General features: G+C 45.2%; 1 protein-coding gene across 1 annotated transcript in view; it reads right to left on the reverse strand.

Annotated features, from left to right (window-relative positions):
• Positions 1-331: 331 nt before the first annotated feature.
• Positions 332-23,109, reverse strand: part of LOC144673878 (integrin alpha-X-like) — a 117,967-nt gene continuing 95,189 nt past the window's right edge. The window contains exons 7-8 of the mRNA XM_078535515.1: positions 5,881-5,991; positions 332-562 (exon numbers count right to left, since the gene is read on the reverse strand). Of these exons, the coding sequence (XP_078391641.1) occupies positions 452-562; positions 5,881-5,991 (222 nt within the window). The 3' untranslated portion in view covers positions 332-451. The remainder of the gene's footprint in view (positions 563-5,880; positions 5,992-23,109) is intronic.

Raw genomic sequence — 23,109 nt, forward strand, 5'->3', positions numbered from 1 at the left:
TAAACTACATCAACTGCACTACCCTCATCTACACATCTGGTCACCTCCTCAAAAAATTCAATCAAATTTGTTAGGCATGACCTCCCTCTGACAAAGCCATGCTGACTATCCCTGATCAAAACTTGCCTCTCCAAGTGGAGATAGATACTCTCCTTCAGAACGTTAGCGCTATGCTACCATCACCATATTACATGGAAATGTTTGAAGGCTCCAGTATCAGGGGAGGGTTGGGCAGAGAGCCAGGTGTATTTGTGCTCGGAGCTGATGTGGAGATGGGGAGTGGAAGGCGAATTTGAGAGAGATAAGCTGAATTTACCAAGACCAATTATTTAGTTTCCAATCTTTTCCTTTATTTTCAATCCATTATTTTGTTTCTTTCTTTTCCACATTGAGCAAGGAACCCTCATTGATTGGTCCGAGTTGTTGCTGGATGAGGCGATGGTGTTTTTCCTCACTCTTGTGTCATTTCTTCGCCAGTGGAGGGAGTTTCTCCTCCCTCAGAGGGGTTCACTTTCAGGCTCTCTCGCTCTCCAGAATTGTTACTCCGTTTGAAAAATCCAAACTGTGAATGCCAAGAGTTAGATGTGAGATCATGGGAACCATTCCTGGCACAGCGTGGCTGGCTAAGGGGTGATTTGTAAATTATACAGGCTGCTGGTAAGTGACAGAGGGAGGGGTGACTCCCTCAGCTTAGAGAGTGACAAAGATTAAAATGCCCACAGCCACCCCAACTTGCACCGTGTCCCTTCTCATCCATCCATGCTCCCACACTCCGCTCACTCAGCTACACGGGTTCTAGTCCCACCAACACCCCGATTTCAACATTTCTCATCTTCCTTTTCAAATCCCCCAGCCCTCCTGTTCCCTGTAACCCGATTCACCCCCAACACCCTGACATATCTCGGTGCCCGTCTAATTCTGGCCTCTTGAGCCAGAATCTATCTCTGATTTCAACTGCTGCACCACAGCTTTCAGCGGCCTGAGCCCTTAGCTCTGGAATCCACTCCCTAAACCTCTCTGCTCCCAATTCCTCCTTTAAAACCCACAGCTTTGATCGAGCTTGTGTGTACCTGGCGAGGCTTGCTGCCATGTTTTGTTTGATTTCCGCTCCGGTGAGGTGCCCTTTACAACAACAACTTGCATTTATTGAGCACCTTCAACATAGTAAAACATCCCAAGGTCGAGGTGTTGTTTTAACCAGGAGCCAATGGGACTCAGTGGGGATGGGGAATGCTGGATAACATCAGGCATGATGCTGTTGTTTCAAATAGTGACCTCTGCAGGGAAAGGCAATGGCATTTTTAACCAGGCCTGAGATGGTGGGGAAGGAGGGGTCTGGGGTGGGTAGACGGTGGAGTTGGGTGGAGTGGGAGAATCCCAATACGGCTTTTGCCCACTCATTGAGTTCAAAGCAGGGGAACAAGAGGAAGAGAAGTCGAGGCAGCTGAGGCAGGCCAAAACAAGGAAGTACCTTGTCTTTCATTCTCTTGAGAAGGCTGCAGGGAGATCTTAGGTCCCTTCATCACCTCTTCCCAATCTAGATCAGAACCCACAACAAAAATCAGACAAGAACCAGCCCTTTCCTGTCCCATTTCCTGGTGAAATATGGTCCAAAGGTCAGTCCACTTAAGCCTAGCCCTTGGGAAAGGCTGATGCCTAGTTTCTATGGAAGGATTACTCGGTGATTCTGATTAAAATCATAGCCAAACCTCAGCCTAGATAGTGGACCCTTCTATAGGGACCGGGCACTGGAAAATCAGCAACTTACACAATAGACAGCACTCCCTCAGTACTGACCCTCTGACAGTGCAGCACTCCCTCAGTACTGACCCTCTGACAGTGCAGCACTCCCTCAGTACTGACCCTCCGACAGTGCAGCACTCCCTCAGTACTGACCCACCGACAGTGCAGCACTCCCTCAGTACTGACCCTCCGACAGTGCAGCACTCCCTCAGTACTTACTCTCTGACACTGCAGCACTCCCTCAGTACTGACCCTCCGACAGTGCAGCACTCCCTCAGTACTGACCCTCTGACAGTGCAGCACTCCCTCAGTACTGACCCTCTGACAGTGCAGCACTCCCTCAGTACTGACCCTCTGACAGTGCAGCACTCCCTCAGTGCTGACCCTCCGACAGTGCAGCACTCCCTCAGTACTGACCCTCTGACAGTGCAGCACTCCCTCAGTACTGACCCTCTGACAGTGCAGCACTCCCTCAGTACTGACCCTCCGACAGTGCAGCACTCCCTCAGTACTGACCCTCTGACAGTGCAGCACTCCCTCAGTACTGACCCTCCGACAGTGCAGCACTCCCTCAGTACTGACCCTCCGACAGTGCAGCACTCCCTCAGTACTGACCCTCCGACAGTGCAGCACTCCCTCAGTACTGACCCTCCGACAGTGCAGCACTCCCTCAGTGCTGACCCTCCGACAGTGCAGCACTCCCTCAATACTGACCCTCCGACAGTGCAGCACTCCCTCAGTACTGACCCTCCGACAGTGCAGCACTCCCTCAGTGCTGACCCTCCGACAGTGCAGCACTCCCTCAGTGCTGACCCTCCGACAGTGCAGCACTCCCTCAGTACTGACCCTCCGACAGTGCAGAACTCCCTCAGTGCTGACCCTCCGACAGTGCAGCACTCCCTCACTACTGACCCTCCGACAGTGCAGCACTCCCTCAGTACTGACCCTCCGACAGTGCAGCACTCCCTCAGTACTGATCCTCCGACAGTGCAGCACTCCCTCAGTACTGACCCTCTGACAGTGCAGCACTCCCTCAGTACTGACCCTCTGACAGTGCAGCACTCTCTCAGTAGTGACCCTCTGACAGTGCAGCACTCCCTCAGTACTGACCCTCCAACAGTGCAGCACTCCCTCACTACCCACCTTCTGACAGTTCAGCACTCCCTCAGTACTGACCCTCCGATAGTGCGGCACTCCCTCAGTACTGACCATCCGACAGTGCAGCACTCCCTCAGTACTGACCCTACGACAGTGCAGCATTCCCTCAGCACTGACCCTCTGACAGTGCAGCACTCCCTCAGTACTAATCCTCTGACAATGCAGCACTCCTTCAGTACTGACCCTCCGACAGTGCGGCACTCCCTCACTACTGACCTTCTGACAGTTCAGCACTCCCTCAGTACTGACCCTCCGATAGTGCGGCACTACCTCAGTACTAATCCTCCGGCAATGCAGCACTCCTTCAGTACTGACCCTCTGACAGTGCAGCACTCCCTCAGTACTGACCCTCCGACAATGCAGCACTCCTTCAGTACTGACCCTCTGACAGTGCAGCACTCCCTCAGTACTGACCCTCCGACAGTGCAGCATTCCCTCAGCACTGACCCTCTGACAGTGCAGCACTCCCTCAGTACTGACCCTCTGACAGTGCAGCACTCCCTCAGTACTGACCCTCTGACAGTGCAGCACTCCCTCAGTACTGACCCTCCGACAGTGCAGCATTCCCTCAGCACTGACCCTCTGACAGTGCAGCACTCCCTCAGTACTAATCCTCTGACAATGCAGCACTCCCTCAGTACTGACCCTCCGACAGTGCGGCACTCCCTCAGTACTGACCCTCTGACAGTGCGGCACTCCCTCAGTACTGATCCTCTGACAGTGCGGCACTCCCTCAGTACTGACCCTCCGACCGTGCGGCGCTCCCTCAGTACTGACCCTCCGACAGTGCAGCACCCCCTCATTACTGACCCTCTGACAGTGCAGCACTCCCTCAGTACTGATCCTCCGACAGTGCAGCACTCCCTCAGTACTGACCCTCTGACAGTGCGGCACTCCCTCAGTACTGACCCTCTGACAGTGCAGCACTCCCTCAGTACTCACCTTCCGACATTGCAGCACTCCCTCAGTACTGACCAAATGACAGTGCAGCGCTCTCTCAGCACTGACCCTCCGACATTGCAGCACTCCCCCAGTACTGACCCTCTGACAGTGCAGCGCTCTCTCAGCACTGACCCTCCGACATTGCAGCACTCCCTCAGTACTGACCCTCTGACAGTGCAGCACTCTCTCAGCACTGACCCTCCGACAGTGCAGCACTCCCTCAGTACTGACCCTCCGACAGTGCAGCACTCTCTCAGTACTGTCCCTCCGACAGAGCAGCAGTCCCTCAGTACTGTCCCTCCGACAGTGCAGCACTCCTAAGCTGTAGCGCTCCCTGGGTAATGTCCCTCTGACAAGCCCTTCATGTCACACTGGAATATCAGCCTGGATTTTCGTATTCTATTCTGTGAATGGGGATTTTAATCCAGCAGAAACGGGCTCAGAACGGCGGGGGTTGTGAACTGAAGAATGGCTCGGAAAGATCTGGGGAATCTACTAACTTTGTATGTTTGGATTTTGCGAAGGCAATTGAGAAGGTACCACAGCACAATGTTTTCCTGAAGATTACAGGGGATTGAGGGTGACGGGTTCTGGTGAATAAGATTATTGTGCATTCTAGAACCATGAGCAACAGGAACAGCTGGAGGCCATTCAGCTCCTTGAACCTGCCCTGTCACTCAATATGTTGGAGACTGATCTTCCTCTGCCGCACTTTGCTGCCTCTTCACCAGATCCCTCCATTCCATGAGAAACCCAATAATCAATTCTCTCTGTCTTTAACAGACTCAATAACTGACATCCCAGCTCTCTCCGGGGTAGAGAACTGCAAAGCTTCACAGACCCCAGAGTGAAAAGATTCCTCCTCATCTGAGTCTGAAATGATCGGCCCCTTTTCCTGAAACTGTGCATCTGCATTTCTCCCAGGGTCAACCCTCTCCCCAGCCAGGGGGAGACATTCTCCCAGTGTCAACCCTGTCCCCAGCCAGGGGGAGACATTCTCCCAGGGTCAACCCTCTCCCCAGCCAGGGGGAGACATTCTCCCAGGGTCAACCCTCTCCCCAGCCAGGGGGAGACATTCTCCCAGTGTCAACCCTGTCCCCAGCCAGGGGGAGACATTCTCCCAGGGTCAACCCTCTCCCCAGCCAGGGGGAGACATCCTCCCAGGGTCAACCCTGTCCCCAGCCAGGGGGAGACATTCTCCCAGGGTCAACCCTCTCCCCAGCCAGGGGGAGACATTCTCCCAGGGTCAACCCTCTCCCCAGCCAGGGGGAGACATCCTCCCAGGGTCAACCCTGTCCCCAGCCAGGGGGAGACATTCTCCCAGGGTCAACCCTGTCCCCAGCCAGGGGGAGACATTCTCCCAGGGTCAACCCTCTCCCCAGCCAGGGGGAGACATTCTCCCAGGGTCAACCCTCTCCCCAGCCAGGGGGAGACATTCTCCCAGGGTCAACCCTGTCCCCAGCCAGGGGGAGACATTCTCCCAGGGTCAACCCTCTCCCCAGCCAGGGGGAGACATTCTCCCAGGGTCAACCCTCTCCCCAGCCAGGGGGAGACATTCTCCCAGGGTTTACCATGTCCCCAGCCAGGGGGAGACATCCTCCCAGGGTCAACCCTCTCCCCAGCCAGGGGGAGACATTCTCCCAGGGTCAACCCTCTCCCCAGCCAGGGGGAGACATTCTCCCAGGGTTTACCATGTCCCCAGCCAGGGGGAGACATCCTCCCAGGGTTTACCATGTTCCCAGCCAGGGGGAGACATCCCCCCAAGGTTTACCATGTACCCAGCCAGGGGGAGACTTTCTCCCAGGGTTTACCATGTTCCCAGCCAGGGGGAGACATCCCCCCAAGGTTTACCATGTTCCCAGCCAGGGGGAGACTTTCTCCCAGGGTTTACCATATCCCCAGCCAGGGGGAGACTTTCTCCCAGGGTTTACCATATCCCCAGCCAGGGGGAGACTTTCTCCCAGGGTTTACCATATCAAATCCTCTATGCAAACATCATATTTCAATGAAACAATGGCACTGCATTTCTGGACTTACTTTAAAAAAGACGAAGATTACTATAAGCAGCAACACGAGTCCTCCAACACTGCCACCAATGATCAATGGCAACTGGTTAACCTGCTGGACAATGTCCACCTCAGTCAGGAGCTGGAGGATGAGAGAAGAAGGTTTTAGCAGGTCAGCTGGGTGGCAGGAGCTGTGGGAGGGGTAGCTTCAGAACTCCCGATACACAATATCATTTACCAAAGTTAAAACCAGGGGCCCACATATGCAGAAGCTACACAGGTTCACTCCCCATAGCTGGGACTCCCTGTAAACAGGACCCAGACCCCCATAAACGGGACCCCGGCTCCCCATAAGCAGGACCTGACTCTGTAACAGGATTTGGAATCGCTGTAAACAGGCCTGGAACCCTTAAACCACGTCATCCTCATCCCCCTCCCACCGCACCTTCCCATGCAACTGCAGAAGGTGCAACACCTACCCCTTTACCTCCTCCCTCCTCACCGTCCAAGGGTCCAAACACTCCTTTCAGGTGAAGCAGCATTTCACTTGCACCTCCTTCAATTTAGTCTCCTGCATTCGCTGCTCCCAATTTGGTCTCCTCTACACTGGAAACCAAACGCAGACTGGGTCACCGCTTTGTGGAACACCTTTGGTCTGTCCACAAGCATGACCCAAACCTCCCTGTCGCTTGCCATTTCAACACTCCACCCTGCTCTCATGCCCACATGTCTGTCCTTGACCTGCTGCATTGTTCCAGTGAAGCTCAACGCAAACTGGAGGAACAGCACCTCATCTTCCGACTAGGCACTTTACAGCCTTCCGGACTGAACACTGAGTTCAGCAACTTCAGACCATGAACTCTCCTCCACCCTCATACACCTTTTAAATCCAATTATTTTTCTCCTTAACCCTCACCCCCCCATGTGTTACCTGTTCCATGTTGTTCTTTCACAGAGTGCTGACCGTTGTTCAGACATGAACACATTCTGCTTTCTTACCCTTATTCCATTATCAGGACCTTCTTCAGATTTCACCATTACCTTTAACACTCCTTGTTGTGTCCAGTCCATTTTTGTCAATTTCTCCTTAGCCGCCACCTATCACTGACCGTCTATCCAGCTTAATTCGCTCCACCCCTTAAACAGTATCAATATCATCACATTTATTCCTGTCTTTAGCTCTGAAGATGAGTCATACAGACCCAAAACATTAACTCTGTTTCTCTCCCCAATGATACTGCCAAAACTGCTGAGTTTTTCCAGTATTATTGTTTTTATTTCAGATTTCCAGCATCCGCAGCATTTTGATTTTATTATCCCCTAAGGGGGCTCGGGACTCCTGCAAATGGGACCCGGCAATGCTGTAAAGGGGGAATCAGGTGTTTTGGCTGCCTGTACAGAATCGGGGGCACCATCCTGTGCCCGATGGAGCCTGCTGGCTGATGGCAGAGGGTATGGGTTCTCTAACATTAACACAGTGTTTACAGGGCGTGTGGGTTCTCTAACATTAACACACACTGTTTACAGGGTGTGTGGGTTCTCTAACATTAACACAGTGTTTACAAGGTGTGTGGGTTCTCTAACATTAACACACAGTGTTAACAGGGTGTGTGGGTTCTCAATCATTAACACACAGTGTTTACAGGGTGTGTGGGTTCTCTAACATTAACACAGTGTTTACAGGGTGTGTGGGTTCTCTAACATTAACACACAGTGTTTACAGGGTGTGTGGGTTCTGAAACATTAACACAGTGTTTACAGGGTGTGTGGGTTCTCTAATATTAACACAAAGTGTTTACAGGGTGTGTGGGTTCTCTAACATTAACACAGTGTTTACAGGGTGTGTGGATTCTCCAACATTAACACACAGTGTTTACAGGGTGTGTGGATTCTCTAACATTAACACACAGTGTTTACAGGGTGTGTGGATTCTCTAACATTAACACACAGTGTTAACAGGGTGTGTGGATTCTCTAACATTAACACATAGTGTGTACAGGGTGTGTGGGTTCTCAAACATTAACACACAGTGTTTACAGGGTGTGTGAGTTCTCAAACATTAACACATAGTGTGTACAGGGTGTGTGGGTTCTCTAACATTAACACACAGTGTTTACAGGGTGTGTGGGTTCTCTAACATTAACACACAGTGTTTACAGGGTGTGTGGGTTCTCTAACATTAACACACAGTGTGTACAGGGTGTGTGGGTTCTCTAACATTAACACACAGTGTGTACAGGGTGTGTGGGTTCTCTAACATTAACACACAGTGTTTACAGGGTGTGTGGGTTCTCTAACATTAACACACAGTGTGTACAGGGTGTGTGGGTTCTCTAACATTAACACAGTGTTTACAGGGTGTGTGGGTTCTCTAACATTAACACACAGTGTGTACAGGGTGTGTGGGTTCTCTAACATTAACACAGTGTTTACAGGGTGTGTGGGTTCTCTAACATTAACACATAGTGTGTACAGGGTGTGTGGGTTCTCAAAAATTAACACACAGTGTTTACAGGGAGTGTGAGTTCTCTAACATTAACACACAGTGTTTACAGGGTGTGTGGGTTCCCTAACATTAACACACAGTGTTTACAGGGTGTGTGGGTTCTCTAACATTAACACACAGCGTTTACAGGGTGTGTGGGTTCTCTAACATTAACACACAGTGTTTACATTGTGTGTGTGGGTTCTCTAACATTAACACACAGTGTTTACAGGGTGTGTGAGTTCTCTACCATTAACACACAGTATTTACAGGGTGTGTGGGTTCTCTAACATTAACACAGTGTTTACAGGGTGTGTGGGTTCTCTAACATTAACACAGTGTTTACAGGGTGTGTGGGTTCTCTAACAATAACACACAGTGTTTACAGGGTGTGTGGGTTCTCTAACATTAACACACAGTGTTTACAGGGAGTGTGGGTTCTGTAACAGTAACACAGTGTTTACAGGGTGTGTGGGTTCTCTAACATTAACACACAGTGTTAACAGAGTGTGTGGGTTCTCAAAAATTAACACACAGTGTTTACAGGGAGTGTGAGTTCTCTAACATTAACACACAGTGTTTACAGGGTGTGTGGGTTCTCTAACATTAACACACAGTGTTAACAGGGAGTGTGAGTTCTCTAACATTAACACAGTGTTTACAGGGTGTGTGGGTTCTCTAACATTAACACACATTGTTTACAGGGTGTGTGGGTTCTCTAACATTAACACACAGTGTGTACAGGGTGTGTGGGTTCTCTAACATTAACACACAGTGTTTACAGGGTGTGTGGGTTCTCTAACATTAACACACAGTGTGTACAGGGTGTGTGGGTTCTCTAACATTAACACAGTGTTTACAGGGTGAGTGGGTTCTCTAACATTAACACACAGTGTGTACAGGGTGTGTGGGTTCTCTAACATTAACACAGTGTTTACAGGGTGTGTGGGTTCTCTAACATTAACACACAGTGTTTACAGGGTGTGTGGGTTCCCTAACATTAACACACAGTGTTTACAGGGTGTGTGGGTTCTCTAACATTAACACACAGCGTTTACAGGGTGTGTGGGTTCTCTAACATTAACACACAGTGTTTACATTGTGTGTGTGGGTTCTCTAACATTAACACACAGTGTTTACAGGGTGTGTGAGTTCTCTACCATTAACACACAGTATTTACAGGTTGTGTGGGTTCTCTAACATTAACACAGTGTTTACAGGGTGTGTGGGTTCTCTAACATTAACACAGTGTTTACAGGGTGTGTGGGTTCTCTAACAATAACACACAGTGTTTACAGGGTGTGTGGGTTCTCTAACATTAACACACAGTGTTTACAGGGAGTGTGGGTTCTGTAACAGTAACACAGTGTTTACAGGGTGTGTGGGTTCTCTAACATTAACACACAGTGTTAACAGAGTGTGTGGGTTCTCAAAAATTAACACACAGTGTTTACAGGGAGTGTGAGTTCTCTAACATTAACACACAGTGTTTACAGGGTGTGTGGGTTCTCTAACATTAACACACAGTGTTAACAGGGAGTGTGAGTTCTCTAACATTAACACAGTGTTTACAGGGTGTGTGGGTTCTCTAACATTAACACACATTGTTTACAGGGTGTGTGGGTTCTCAAACATTAACACACAGTGTTTACAGGGTGTGTGGGTTCTCTAACATTAACACAGTGTTTACAGGGTGTGTGGGTTCTCTAACTTTAACACACAGTGTTTACAGGGTGTGTGGGTTCTCAAACATTAACACACAGTGTTTACAGGGTGTGTGGGTTCTCTAACTTTAACACACAGTGTTTACAGGGTGTGTAGGTTCTCTAACATTAACACAGTGTATACAGAGTGTGTGGGTTCTCTAACATTAACACACAGTGTTTACAGGGTGTGTGGGTTCTCTAACATTAACACACAGAGTGTACAGGGTGGTTGGGTTCTCTAACATTAACACAGTGTTTACAGGGTGTGTGGGTATCCCAAACAGTAACACACAGTGTTTACAGGGTGTGTGGATTCTCTAGCATTAACACACAGTGTGTACAGGGTGTGTGGGTTCTCTAACATTAACACACAGTGTTTACAGGGTGTGTGGGTTCTCTAACATTAACACACAGTGTTTACAGGGAGTGTGAGCTGTCTAACATTAACACAGTGTTTACAGGGTGTGTGGGTTCTCTAACATTAACACACATTGTTTACAGGGTGTGTGGGTTGTCAAACATTAACACACAGTGTTTACAGGGTGTGTGGGTTCTCTAACATTAACACAGTGTTTACAGGGTGTGTGGGTTCTCTAACTTTAACACACAGTGTTTACAGGGTGTGTGGGTTCTCAAACATTAACACACAGTGTATACAGGGTGTGTGGGTTCTCTAACTTTAACACACAGTGTTTACAGGGTGTGTGGGTTCACTAACATTAACACACAGTGTTTACAGAGTGTGTGGGTTCTCTAACATTAACACACAGTGTTTACAGGGTGTGTGGGTTCTCTAACATTAACACACAGTGTTTAAAGGGTGTGTGGGTTCTCTAACATTAACACACAGTGTTTACAGGGTGTGTGGGTTCTCTAACATTAACACACAGTGTGTACAGGGTGGGTGGGTTCTCTAACATTAACACAGTGTTTACAGTGTGTGTGGGTATCCCAAACAGTAACACACAGTGTTGACATGGTGTGTGGATTCTGTAACATTAACACACAGTGTGTACAGGGTGTGTGGGTTCTCTAACATTAACACAGTGTTTACAGGGTGTGTGGGTTCTCTAACAGTAACACACAGTGTTTACAGGGTGTGTGGATTCTCTAACATTAACACACAGTGTTTACAGGGAGTGTGGATTCTCTAACATTAACACACAGTGTTTACAGGGTGTGTGGGTTCTCTAAAATTAACACACAGTGTTTACAGGGTGTGTGGGTTCACTAACATTAACACACAGTGTTTACAGGGTGTGTGGATTCTCTAACATTAACACACACTGTTTACAGGGTGTGTGGGGATTCTCTAACATTAACACACAGTGTTTACAGGGTGTGTGGGTTCTCTAACATTAACACACAGAGTTTACAGGGTGTGTGGGTTCTCTAACATTAACATACAGTGTTTACAGGGTGTGCGGGTTCTCTAACATTAACACAGTGTTTACAGGGTGTGTGGATTCTCTAACATTAACACACAGTGTGTACAGGGTGTGTGGGTTCTCTATCATTAACACAGTGTTTACAGGGTGTGTGGGTTCTCTAACAGTAACACACAGTGTGTACAGGGTGTGTGGGTGCTCTAACAGTAACACACAGTGTTTACAGGGTGTGTGGATTCTCTAACATTAACACACAGTGTTTACAGGGAGTGTGGATTCTCTAACATTAACACACAGTGTTTACAGGGTGTGTGGGTTCTCTAAAATTAACACACAGTGTTTACAGGGTGTGTGGGTTCACTAACATTAACACACAGTGTTTACAGGGTGTGTGGATTCTCTAACATTAACACACAGAGTTCACAGCGTGTGTGAAGTTCTCTAACATTAACACACAGTGTTTACAGGGTGTGTGGGTTCACTAACATTAACACACAGTGTTTACAGGGTGTGTGGGTTCTCTAACATTAACACACAGTGTTTACAGGGTGTGTGGGTTCTCGAACATTAATACACAGTGTTTACAGGGTGTGTGGGTTCTCTAACATTAACACACAGTGTTTACAGGGTGTGTGTGGATTCTCCAACATTAACACACAGTGTTTACAGGGTGTGTGGGTTCTCTAACATTAACACACAGTGTTTACAGGGTGTGTGGGTTCTCTAAAATTAACAGTGTTTATAGGGTGTGTGGGAATTCTCTAACATTAACACACAGTGTTTACAGAGTGTGTGGGTTCTCTAACATTAACACACAGTGTTTACAGGGTGTGTGGGTTCTCTAACATTAACACAGTGTTTACAGGGTGTGTGGGTTCTCTAACATTAACACACAGTGTTTACAGGGTGTGTGGATTCTCTAACATTAACACACAGCGTTTAAAGGGTGTGTGGATTCGCTAACATTAACACACAGTGTTTACAGGGTGTGTGGGTTCTCTAACATTAACACACAGTGTTTACAGGGTGTGTGGGTTCTCTAATATTAACACAGTGTTTACAGGGTGTGTGGGTTCTCTAACATTAACACACAGTGTTTACAGGGTGTGTGGGTTCTCTAACATTAACGCACAGTGTTTACAGGCTGTGTGGGTTCTCTAACATTAACACACAGTGTTTACAGGGTGTGTGGGTTCTCTAACATTAACACACAGTGTTTACAGGGTGTGTGGGTTCTCTAACATTAACACACAGTGTTTACAGGGTGTGTGGGGATTCTCTAACATTAACACACAGTGTTTACAGGGTGTGTGGGTTCTCTAACATTAACACACAGTGTTTACAGGGTGTGTGGGTTCTCTAACATTAACACACAGTGTTTACAGGGTGTGTGAGGATTCTGTAACATTAACAAACAGTGTTTAAAGGGTGTGTGGGGATTCTCTAACATTAACACACAGTGTTTACAGGGTGTGTGGGTTCTCTAACATTAACACACAGTGTTTACAGGGTGTGTGGGTTCCCTAACATTAACACACAGTGTTTACAGGGTGTGTGGGTTCTCAAACATTAACACACAGTGTTTACAGGGTGTGTGGATTCTCTAACATTAACACACAGTGTTTACAGGGTTTGTGGGTTCTCTAACATTAACACAGTGTTTACAGGGTGAGTGGGTTCTCTAACAGTAACACACAGTGTGTACAGGGTGTGTGGGTGCTCTAACAGTAACACACAGTGTTTACAGGGTGTGTGGATTCTCTAACATTAACACACAGTGTTTACAGGGTGTGTGGACTCTCTAACATTAACACACAGTGTTTACAGGGTGTGTGGGTTCTCTAACATTAACACACAGTGTTTACAGGGTGTGTGGATTCACTAACATTAACACACAGTGTTTACAGGGTGTGTGGGTTCTCTAACATTAACACACAGTGTTTACAGGGTGTGTGAATTCTCTAACATTAACACACAGTGTTTACAGGGTGTGTGAATTCTCTAACATTAACACACAGTGTTTACAGGGTGTGTGGGTTCTCTAACATTAACACACAGTGTTTACAGGGTGTGTGGGTTCTCTAACATTAACACACAGTGTGTACAGGGTGTGTGGGTTCACCAGCATTAACACACAGTGTTTACAGGGTGTGTGGGTTCTCTAACATTAACACACAGTGTTTACAGGGTGTGTGGGTTCACTAACATTAATACACAGTGTTTACAGGGTGTGTGGGTTCTCTAACATTAACACACAGTGTTTACAGGGTGTGTGTGGATTCTCTAACATTAACACACAGTGTTTACAGGGTGTGTGGGTTCTCTAACATTAACACACAGTGTGTACAGGGTGTGTGGATTCTCTAACATTAACACAGTGTTTACAGAGTGTGTGGGTTCTCTAACATTAACACACAGTGTTTACAGGGTGTGTGGGTTCTCTAACATTAACAGAGTGTTTACAGGGTGTGTGGATTCTCTAACATTAACACACAGTGTTTACAGGGTGTGTGGATTCTCTATCATTAACACACAGTGTTTACAGGGTGTGTGGATTCTCTAACATTAACACACAGTGTTTACAGGGTGTGTGGATTCTCTAACATTAACACACAGTGTTTACAGGGTGTGTGAATTCTCTAACATTAACACAAAGTGTTTACAGGGTGTGTGGATTCTCTAACATTAACACACAGAGTTTACAGGGTGTGTGGGTTCTCTAACATTAACACACAGTGTTTACAGGGTGTGTGGGTTCTCTAACATTAACACACAGTGTGTACAGGGTGTGTGGGTTCACTAACATTAACACACAGTGTTTAAAGGGTCTGTGGGTTCTCTAACATGAACACAAAGTGTTTACAGGGTGTGTGGGTTCTCTAACATTAATACACAGTGTTTACAGGGTGTGTGGGTTCTCTAACAATAACACACAGTGTTTACAGGGTGTGTGTGGATTCTCTAACATTAACACACAGTGTTTACAGGGTGTGTGGGTTCTCTAACATTAACACACAGTGTTTACAGGGTGTGTGGGTTCTCTAAAATAAACAAACAGTGTTTACAGGGTGTGTGGGTTTTCTAAAATTAACAGTGTTTACAGGGTGTGTGGGAATTCTCTAACATTAACACACAGTGTTTACAGAGTGTGTGGGTTCTCTAACATTAACACACAGTGTTTACAGGGTGTGTGGGTTCTCTAACATTAACACAGTGTTTACAGGGTGTGTGGGTTCTCTAACATTAACACACACTGTTTAGAGGGTGTGTGGATTCTCTAACATTAACACACAGTGTTTACAGGGTGTGTGGATTCTCTAACATTAACACAAAGTGTTTACAGGGTGTGTGGATTCTCTCACATTAACACACAGTGTTTAGAGGGTGTGTGGGTTCTCTAACAGTAACACACAGTGTGTACAGGGTGTGTGGATTCTCTAACATTAACACACAGTGTTTACAGGGTGTGTGGATTCTCTAACATTAACACAGTGTTTACCGGGTGTGTGGATTCTCTAACATTAACACAAAGTGTTTACAGGGTGTGTGGATTCTCTAACATTAACACACAGTGGTTACAGGGTGTGTGGATTCTCTAACATTAACAAACATTTTTTGCAGTGTGTGTGGGTTCTCTAACATTAACACACTGTGTTTACAGGGTGTGTGGGTTCTCTAACATTAACACACAGTGTGTACAGGGTGTGTGGGTTCACCAGCATTAACACACAGTGTTTACAGGGTGTGTGGGTTCTCTAACATTAACACACAGTGTTTACAGGGTGTGTGGGTTCACTAACATTAATACACAGTGTTTACAGGGTGTGTGGGTTCTCTAACATTAACACACAGTGTTTACAGGGTGTGTGTGGATTCTCTAACATTAACACACAGTGTTTACAGGGTGTGTGGGTTCTCTAACATTAACACACAGTGTGTACAGGGTGTGTGGATTCTCTAACATTAACACAGTGTTTACAGAGTGTGTGGGTTCTCTAACATTAACACACAGTGTTTACAGGGTGTGTGGGTTCTCTAACATTAACAGAGTGTTTACAGGGTGTGTGGATTCTCTAACATTAACACACAGTGTTTACAGGGTGTGTGGATTCTCTATCATTAACACACAGTGTTTACAGGGTGTGTGGATTCTCTAACATTAACACACAGTGTTTACAGGGTGTGTGGACTCTCTAACATTAACACACAGTGTTTACAGGGTGTGTGAATTCTCTAACATTAACACAAAGTGTTTACAGGGTGTGTGGATTCTCTAACATTAACACACAGAGTTTACAGGGTGTGTGGGTTCTCTAACATTAACACACAGTGTTTACAGGGTGTGTGGGTTCTCTAACATTAACACACAGTGTGTACAGGGTGTGTGGGTTCACTAACATTAACACACAGTGTTTAAAGGGTCTGTGGGTTCTCTAACATGAACACAAAGTGTTTACAGGGTGTGTGGGTTCTCTAACATTAATACACAGTGTTTACAGGGTGTGTGGGTTCTCTAACAATAACACACAGTGTTTACAGGGTGTGTGTGGATTCTCTAACATTAACACACAGTGTTTACAGGGTGTGTGGGTTCTCTAACATTAACACACAGTGTTTACAGGGTGTGTGGGTTCTCTAAAATAAACAAACAGTGTTTACAGGGTGTGTGGGTTTTCTAAAATTAACAGTGTTTACAGGGTGTGTGGGAATTCTCTAACATTAACACACAGTGTTTACAGAGTGTGTGGGTTCTCTAACATTAACACACAGTGTTTACAGGGTGTGTGGGTTCTCTAACATTAACACAGTGTTTACAGGGTGTGTGGGTTCTCTAACATTAACACACACTGTTTACAGGGTGTGTGGATTCTCTAACATTAACACACAGTGTTTACAGGGTGTGTGGATTCTCTAACATTAACACAAAGTGTTTACAGGGTGTGTGGATTCTCTCACATTAACACACAGTGTTTAGAGGGTGTGTGGGTTCTCTAACAGTAACACACAGTGTGTACAGGGTGTGTGGATTCTCTAACATTAACACACAGTGTTTACAGGGTGTGTGGATTCTCTAACATTAACACAGTGTTTACCGGGTGTGTGGATTCTCTAACATTAACACAAAGTGTTTACAGGGTGTGTGGATTCTCTAACATTAACACACAGTGGTTACAGGGTGTGTGGATTCTCTAACATTAACAAACATTTTTTGCAGTGTGTGTGGGTTCTCTAACATTAACACACAGTGTTTACAGGGTGTGTTTGTTCTCTAACATTAACACACAGTGTTTACAGGGTGTGTTTGTTCTCTAACATTAACACACAGTGTTTACAGGGTGTGTGGGTTCTCTAACATTAACACACACTGTTTACAGGGTGTGTGGGTTCTCTAACATTAACACACAGTGTTTACAGGGTGTGTGGGTTCTCTAACATTAATACACAGTGTTTACAGGGTGTGTGGGTTCTCTAACATTAACACACAGTGTTTACAGGGTGTGTGTGGATTCTCTAACATTAACACACAGTGTTTACAGGGTGTGTGGGTTCTATAACATTAACACACAGTGTTTACAGGGTGTGTGGGTTCTCTAAAACTAACAGTGTTTACAGGGTGTGTGGGAATTCTCTAACATTAAAAACACAGTGTTTACAGAGTGTGTGGGTTCTCTAACATTAACACACAGTGTTTACAGGGTGTGTGGGTTCTCTAACACTAACACAGTGTTTACAGGGTGTGTGGGTTCTCTAACATTAACACACAGTGTTTACAGGGTGTGTGGATACTCTAACATTAACACACAGTGTATACAGGGTGTGTGGATTCTCTAACATTAACACACAGTGTTTACAGGGTGTGTGGGTTCTCTAACATTAACACACAGTGTTTACAGGGTGTGTGGATTCTCTAACATTAACACACAGTGTTTACAGGGTGTGTGAATTCTCTAACATTAACACAAAGTGTTTACAGGGTGTGTGGATTCTCTAACATTAACACACAGAGTTTACAGGGTGTGTGGGTTCTCTAACATTAACACACAGTGTTTACAGGGTGTGTGGGTTCTCTAACATTAACACACAGTGTGTACAGGGTGTGTGGGTTCACTAACATTAACACACAGTGTTTAAAGGGTCTGTGGGTTCTCTAACATGAACACAAAGTGTTTACAGGGTGTGTGGGTTCTCTAACATTAATACACAGTGTTTACAGGGTGTGTGGGTTCTCTAACAATAACACACAGTGTTTACAGGGTGTGTGTGGATTCTCTAACATTAACACACAGTGTTTACAGGGTGTGTGGGTTCTCTAACATTAACACACAGTGTTTACAGGGTGTGTGGGTTCTCTAAAATAAACAAACAGTGTTTACAGGGTGTGTGGGTTTTCTAAAATTAACAGTGTTTACAGGGTGTGTGGGAATTCTCTAACATTAACACACAGTGTTTACAGAGTGTGTGGGTTCTCTAACATTAACACACAGTGTTTACAGGGTGTGTGGGTTCTCTAACATTAACACAGTGTTTACAGGGTGTGTGGGTTCTCTAACATTAACACACAGTGTTTACAGGGTGTGTGGATTCTCTAACATTAACACACAGTGTTTACAGGGTGTGTGGATTCTCTAACATTAACACAAAGTGTTTACAGGGTGTGTGGATTCTCTCACATTAACACACAGTGTTTAGAGGGTGTGTGGGTTCTCTAACAGTAACACACAGTGTGTACAGGGTGTGTGGATTCTCTAACATTAACACACAGTGTTTACAGGGTGTGTGGATTCTCTAACATTAACACAGTGTTTACCGGGTGTGTGGATTCTCTAACATTAACACAAAGTGTTTACAGGGTGTGTGGATTCTCTAACATTAACACACAGTGGTTACAGGGTGTGTGGATTCTCTAACATTAACAAACATTTTTTGCAGTGTGTGTGGGTTCTCTAACATTAACACACAGTGTTTACAGGGTGTGTGGGTTCTCTAACATTAACACACAGTGTGTACAGGGTGTGTGGGTTCACCAGCATTAACACACAGTGTTTACAGGGTGTGTGGGTTCTCTAACATTAACACACAGTGTTTACAGGGTGTGTGGGTTCACTAACATTAATACACAGTGTTTACAGGGTGTGTGGGTTCTCTAACATTAACACACAGTGTTTACAGGGTGTGTGTGGATTCTCTAACATTAACACACAGTGTTTACAGGGTGTGTGGGTTCTCTAACATTAACACACAGTGTGTACAGGGTGTGTGGATTCTCTAACATTAACACAGTGTTTACAGAGTGTGTGGGTTCTCTAACATTAACACACAGTGTTTACAGGGTGTGTGGGTTCTCTAACATTAACAGAGTGTTTACAGGGTGTGTGGATTCTCTAACATTAACACACAGTGTTTACAGGGTGTGTGGATTCTCTATCATTAACACACAGTGTTTACAGGGTGTGTGGATTCTCTAACATTAACACACAGTGTTTACAGGGTGTGTGGATTCTCTAACATTAACACACAGTGTTTACAGGGTGTGTGAATTCTCTAACATTAACACAAAGTGTTTACAGGGTGTGTGGATTCTCTAACATTAACACACAGAGTTTACAGGGTGTGTGGGTTCTCTAACATTAACACACAGTGTTTACAGGGTGTGTGGGTTCTCTAACATTAACACACAGTGTGTACAGGGTGTGTGGGTTCACTAACATTAACACACAGTGTTTAAAGGGTCTGTGGGTTCTCTAACATGAACACAAAGTGTTTACAGGGTGTGTGGGTTCTCTAACATTAATACACAGTGTTTACAGGGTGTGTGGGTTCTCTAACAATAACACACAGTGTTTACAGGGTGTGTGTGGATTCTCTAACATTAACACACAGTGTTTACAGGGTGTGTGGGTTCTCTAACATTAACACACAGTGTTTACAGGGTGTGTGGGTTCTCTAAAATAAACAAACAGTGTTTACAGGGTGTGTGGGTTTTCTAAAATTAACAGTGTTTACAGGGTGTGTGGGAATTCTCTAACATTAACACACAGTGTTTACAGAGTGTGTGGGTTCTCTAACATTAACACACAGTGTTTACAGGGTGTGTGGGTTCTCTAACATTAACACAGTGTTTACAGGGTGTGTGGGTTCTCTAACATTAACACACACTGTTTACAGGGTGTGTGGATTCTCTAACATTAACACACAGTGTTTACAGGGTGTGTGGATTCTCTAACATTAACACAAAGTGTTTACAGGGTGTGTGGATTCTCTCACATTAACACACAGTGTTTAGAGGGTGTGTGGGTTCTCTAACAGTAACACACAGTGTGTACAGGGTGTGTGGATTCTCTAACATTAACACACAGTGTTTACAGGGTGTGTGGATTCTCTAACATTAACACAGTGTTTACCGGGTGTGTGGATTCTCTAACATTAACACAAAGTGTTTACAGGGTGTGTGGATTCTCTAACATTAACACACAGTGGTTACAGGGTGTGTGGATTCTCTAACATTAACAAACATTTTTTGCAGTGTGTGTGGGTTCTCTAACATTAACACACAGTGTTTACAGGGTGTGTTTGTTCTCTAACATTAACACACAGTGTTTACAGGGTGTGTTTGTTCTCTAACATTAACACACAGTGTTTACAGGGTGTGTGGGTTCTCTAACATTAACACACACTGTTTACAGGGTGTGTGGGTTCTCTAACATTAACACACAGTGTTTACAGGGTGTGTGGGTTCTCTAACATTAATACACAGTGTTTACAGGGTGTGTGGGTTCTCTAACATTAACACACAGTGTTTACAGGGTGTGTGTGGATTCTCTAACATTAACACACAGTGTTTACAGGGTGTGTGGGTTCTATAACATTAACACACAGTGTTTACAGGGTGTGTGGGTTCTCTAAAATTAACAGTGTTTACAGGGTGTGTGGGAATTCTCTAACATTAAAAACACAGTGTTTACAGAGTGTGTGGGTTCTCTAACATTAACACACAGTGTTTACAGGGTGTGTGGGTTCTCTAACACTAACACAGTGTTTACAGGGTGTGTGGGTTCCCTAACATTAACACACAGTGTTTACAGGGTGTGTGGATTCTCTAACATTAACACACAGTGTATACAGGGTGTGTGGATTCTCTAACATTAACACACAGTGTTTACAGGGTGTGTGGGTTCTCTAACATTAACACAGACTGTTTACAGGGTGTGTGGGTTCTCTAACATTAACACACAGCGTTTAAAGGGTGTGTGGATTCTCTAACATTAACACACAGTGTTTACAGGGTGTGTGGGTTCTCTAACATTAACACACAGTGTTTACAGGGTGTGTGGGTTCTCTAATATTAACACAGTGTTTAAAGGGTGTGTGGGTTCTCTAACATTAACACACAGTGTTTACAGGCTGTGTGGGTTCTCTAACATTAACACACAGTGTTTACAGGGTGTGTGGGTTCTCTAACATTAACACACAGTGTTTACAGGGTGTGTGGGTTCTCTAACATTAACACACAGTGTTTACAGGGTGTGTGGGGATTCTCTAACATTAACACACAGTGTTTACAGGGTGTGTGGGTTCTCTAACACTAACACACAGTGTTTACAGGGTGTGTGGGTTCTCTAACATTAACACACAGTGTTTACAGGGTTTGTGGGTTCTCTAACATTAACACAGTGTTTACAGGGTGAGTGGGTTCTCTAACAGTAACACACAGTGTGTACAGGGTGTGTGGGTGCTCTAACAGTAACACACAGTGTTTACAGGGTGTGTGGATTCTCTAACATTAACACACAGTGTTTACAGGGTGTGTGGACTCTCTAACATTAACACACAGTGTTTACAGGGTGTGTGGGTTCTCTAACATTAACACACAGTGTTTACAGGGTGTGTGGATTCACTAACATTAACACACAGTGTTTACAGGGTGTGTGGGTTCTCTAACATTAACACACAGTGTTTACAGGGTGTGTGAATTCTCTAACATTAACACACAGTGTTTACAGGGTGTGTGAATTCTCTAACATTAACACACAGTGTTTACAGGGTGTGTGGGTTCTCTAACATTAACACACAGTGTTTACAGGGTGTGTGGGTTCTCTAACATTAACACACAGTGTGTACAGGGTGTGTGGGTTCACTAACATTAACACACAGTGTTTACAGGGTGTGTGGGTTCTCTAACATTAACACACAGTGTTTACAGGGTGTGTGGGTTCACTAACATTAATACACAGTGTTTACAGGGTGTGTGGGTTCTCTAACATTAACACACAGTGTTTACAGGGTCTGTGGGTTCTCTAACATGAACACAAAGTGTTTACAGGGTGTGTGGGCTCTCTAACATTAATACACAGTGTTTACAGGGTGTGTGGGTTCTCTAACATTAACACACAGTGTTTACAGGGTGTGTGTGGATTCTCTAACATTAACACACAGTGTTTACAGGGTGTGTGGGTTCTCTAACATTAACACACAGTGTTTACAGGGTGTGTGGGTTCTCTAAAATAAACAAACAGTGTTTACAGGGTGTGTGGGTTTTCTAAAATTAACAGTGTTTACAGGGTGTGTGGGAATTCTCTAACATTAACACACAGTGTTTACAGAGTGTGTGGGTTCTCTAACATTAACACACAGTGTTTACAGGGTGTGTGGGTTCTCTAACATTAACACAGTGTTTACAGGGTGTGTGGGTTCTCTAACATTAACACACAGTGTTTACAGGGTGTGTGGATTCTCTAACATTAACACACAGTGTTTACAGGGTGTGTGGATTCTCTAACATTAACACAAAGTGTTTACAGGGTGTGTGGATTCTCTCACATTAACACACAGTGTTTACAGGGTGTGTGGGTTCTCTAACAGTAACACACAGTGTGTACAGGGTGTGTGGATTCTCTAACATTAACACACAGTGTTTACAGGGTGTGTGGATTCTCTAACATTAACACAGTGTTTACCGGGTGTGTGGATTCTCTAACATTAACACAAAGTGTTTACAGGGTGTGTGGATTCTCTAACATTAACACACAGTGGTTACAGGGTGTGTGGATTCTCTAACATTAACAAACATTTTTTGCAGTGTGTGTGGGTTCTCTAACATTAACACACAGTGTTTACAGGGTGTGTTTGTTCTCTAACATTAACACACAGTGTTTACAGGGTGTGTTTGTTCTCTAACATTAACAAACAGTGTTTACAGGGTGTGTGGGTTCTCTAACATTAACACACACTGTTTACAGGGTGCGTGGGTTCTCTAACATTAACACACAGTGTTTACAGGGTGTGTGGGTTCTCCAACATTAATACACAGCGTTTACAGGGTGTGTGGGTTCTCTAACATTAACACACAGTGTTTACAGGGTGTGTGTGGATTCTCTAACATTAACACACAGTGTTTACAGGGTGTGTGGGTTCTATAACATTAACACACAGTGTTTACAGGGTGTGTGGGTTCTCTAAAATTAACAGTGTTTACAGGGTGTGTGGGAATTCTCTAACATTAACACACAGTGTTTACAGAGTGTGTGGGTTCTCTAACATTAACACACAGTGTTTACAGGGTGTGTGGGTTCTCTAACATTAACACAGTGTTTACAGGGTGTGTGGGTTCTCTAACATTAACACACAGTGTTTACAGGGTGTGTGGATTCTCTAACATTAACACACAGTGTTTACAGGGTGTG

This window comes from Cetorhinus maximus, unplaced genomic scaffold (genome assembly GCF_964194155.1).
Source record: "Cetorhinus maximus unplaced genomic scaffold, sCetMax3.hap1.1 HAP1_SCAFFOLD_504, whole genome shotgun sequence".
Lineage (NCBI taxonomy): Eukaryota > Metazoa > Chordata > Chondrichthyes > Lamniformes > Cetorhinidae > Cetorhinus > Cetorhinus maximus.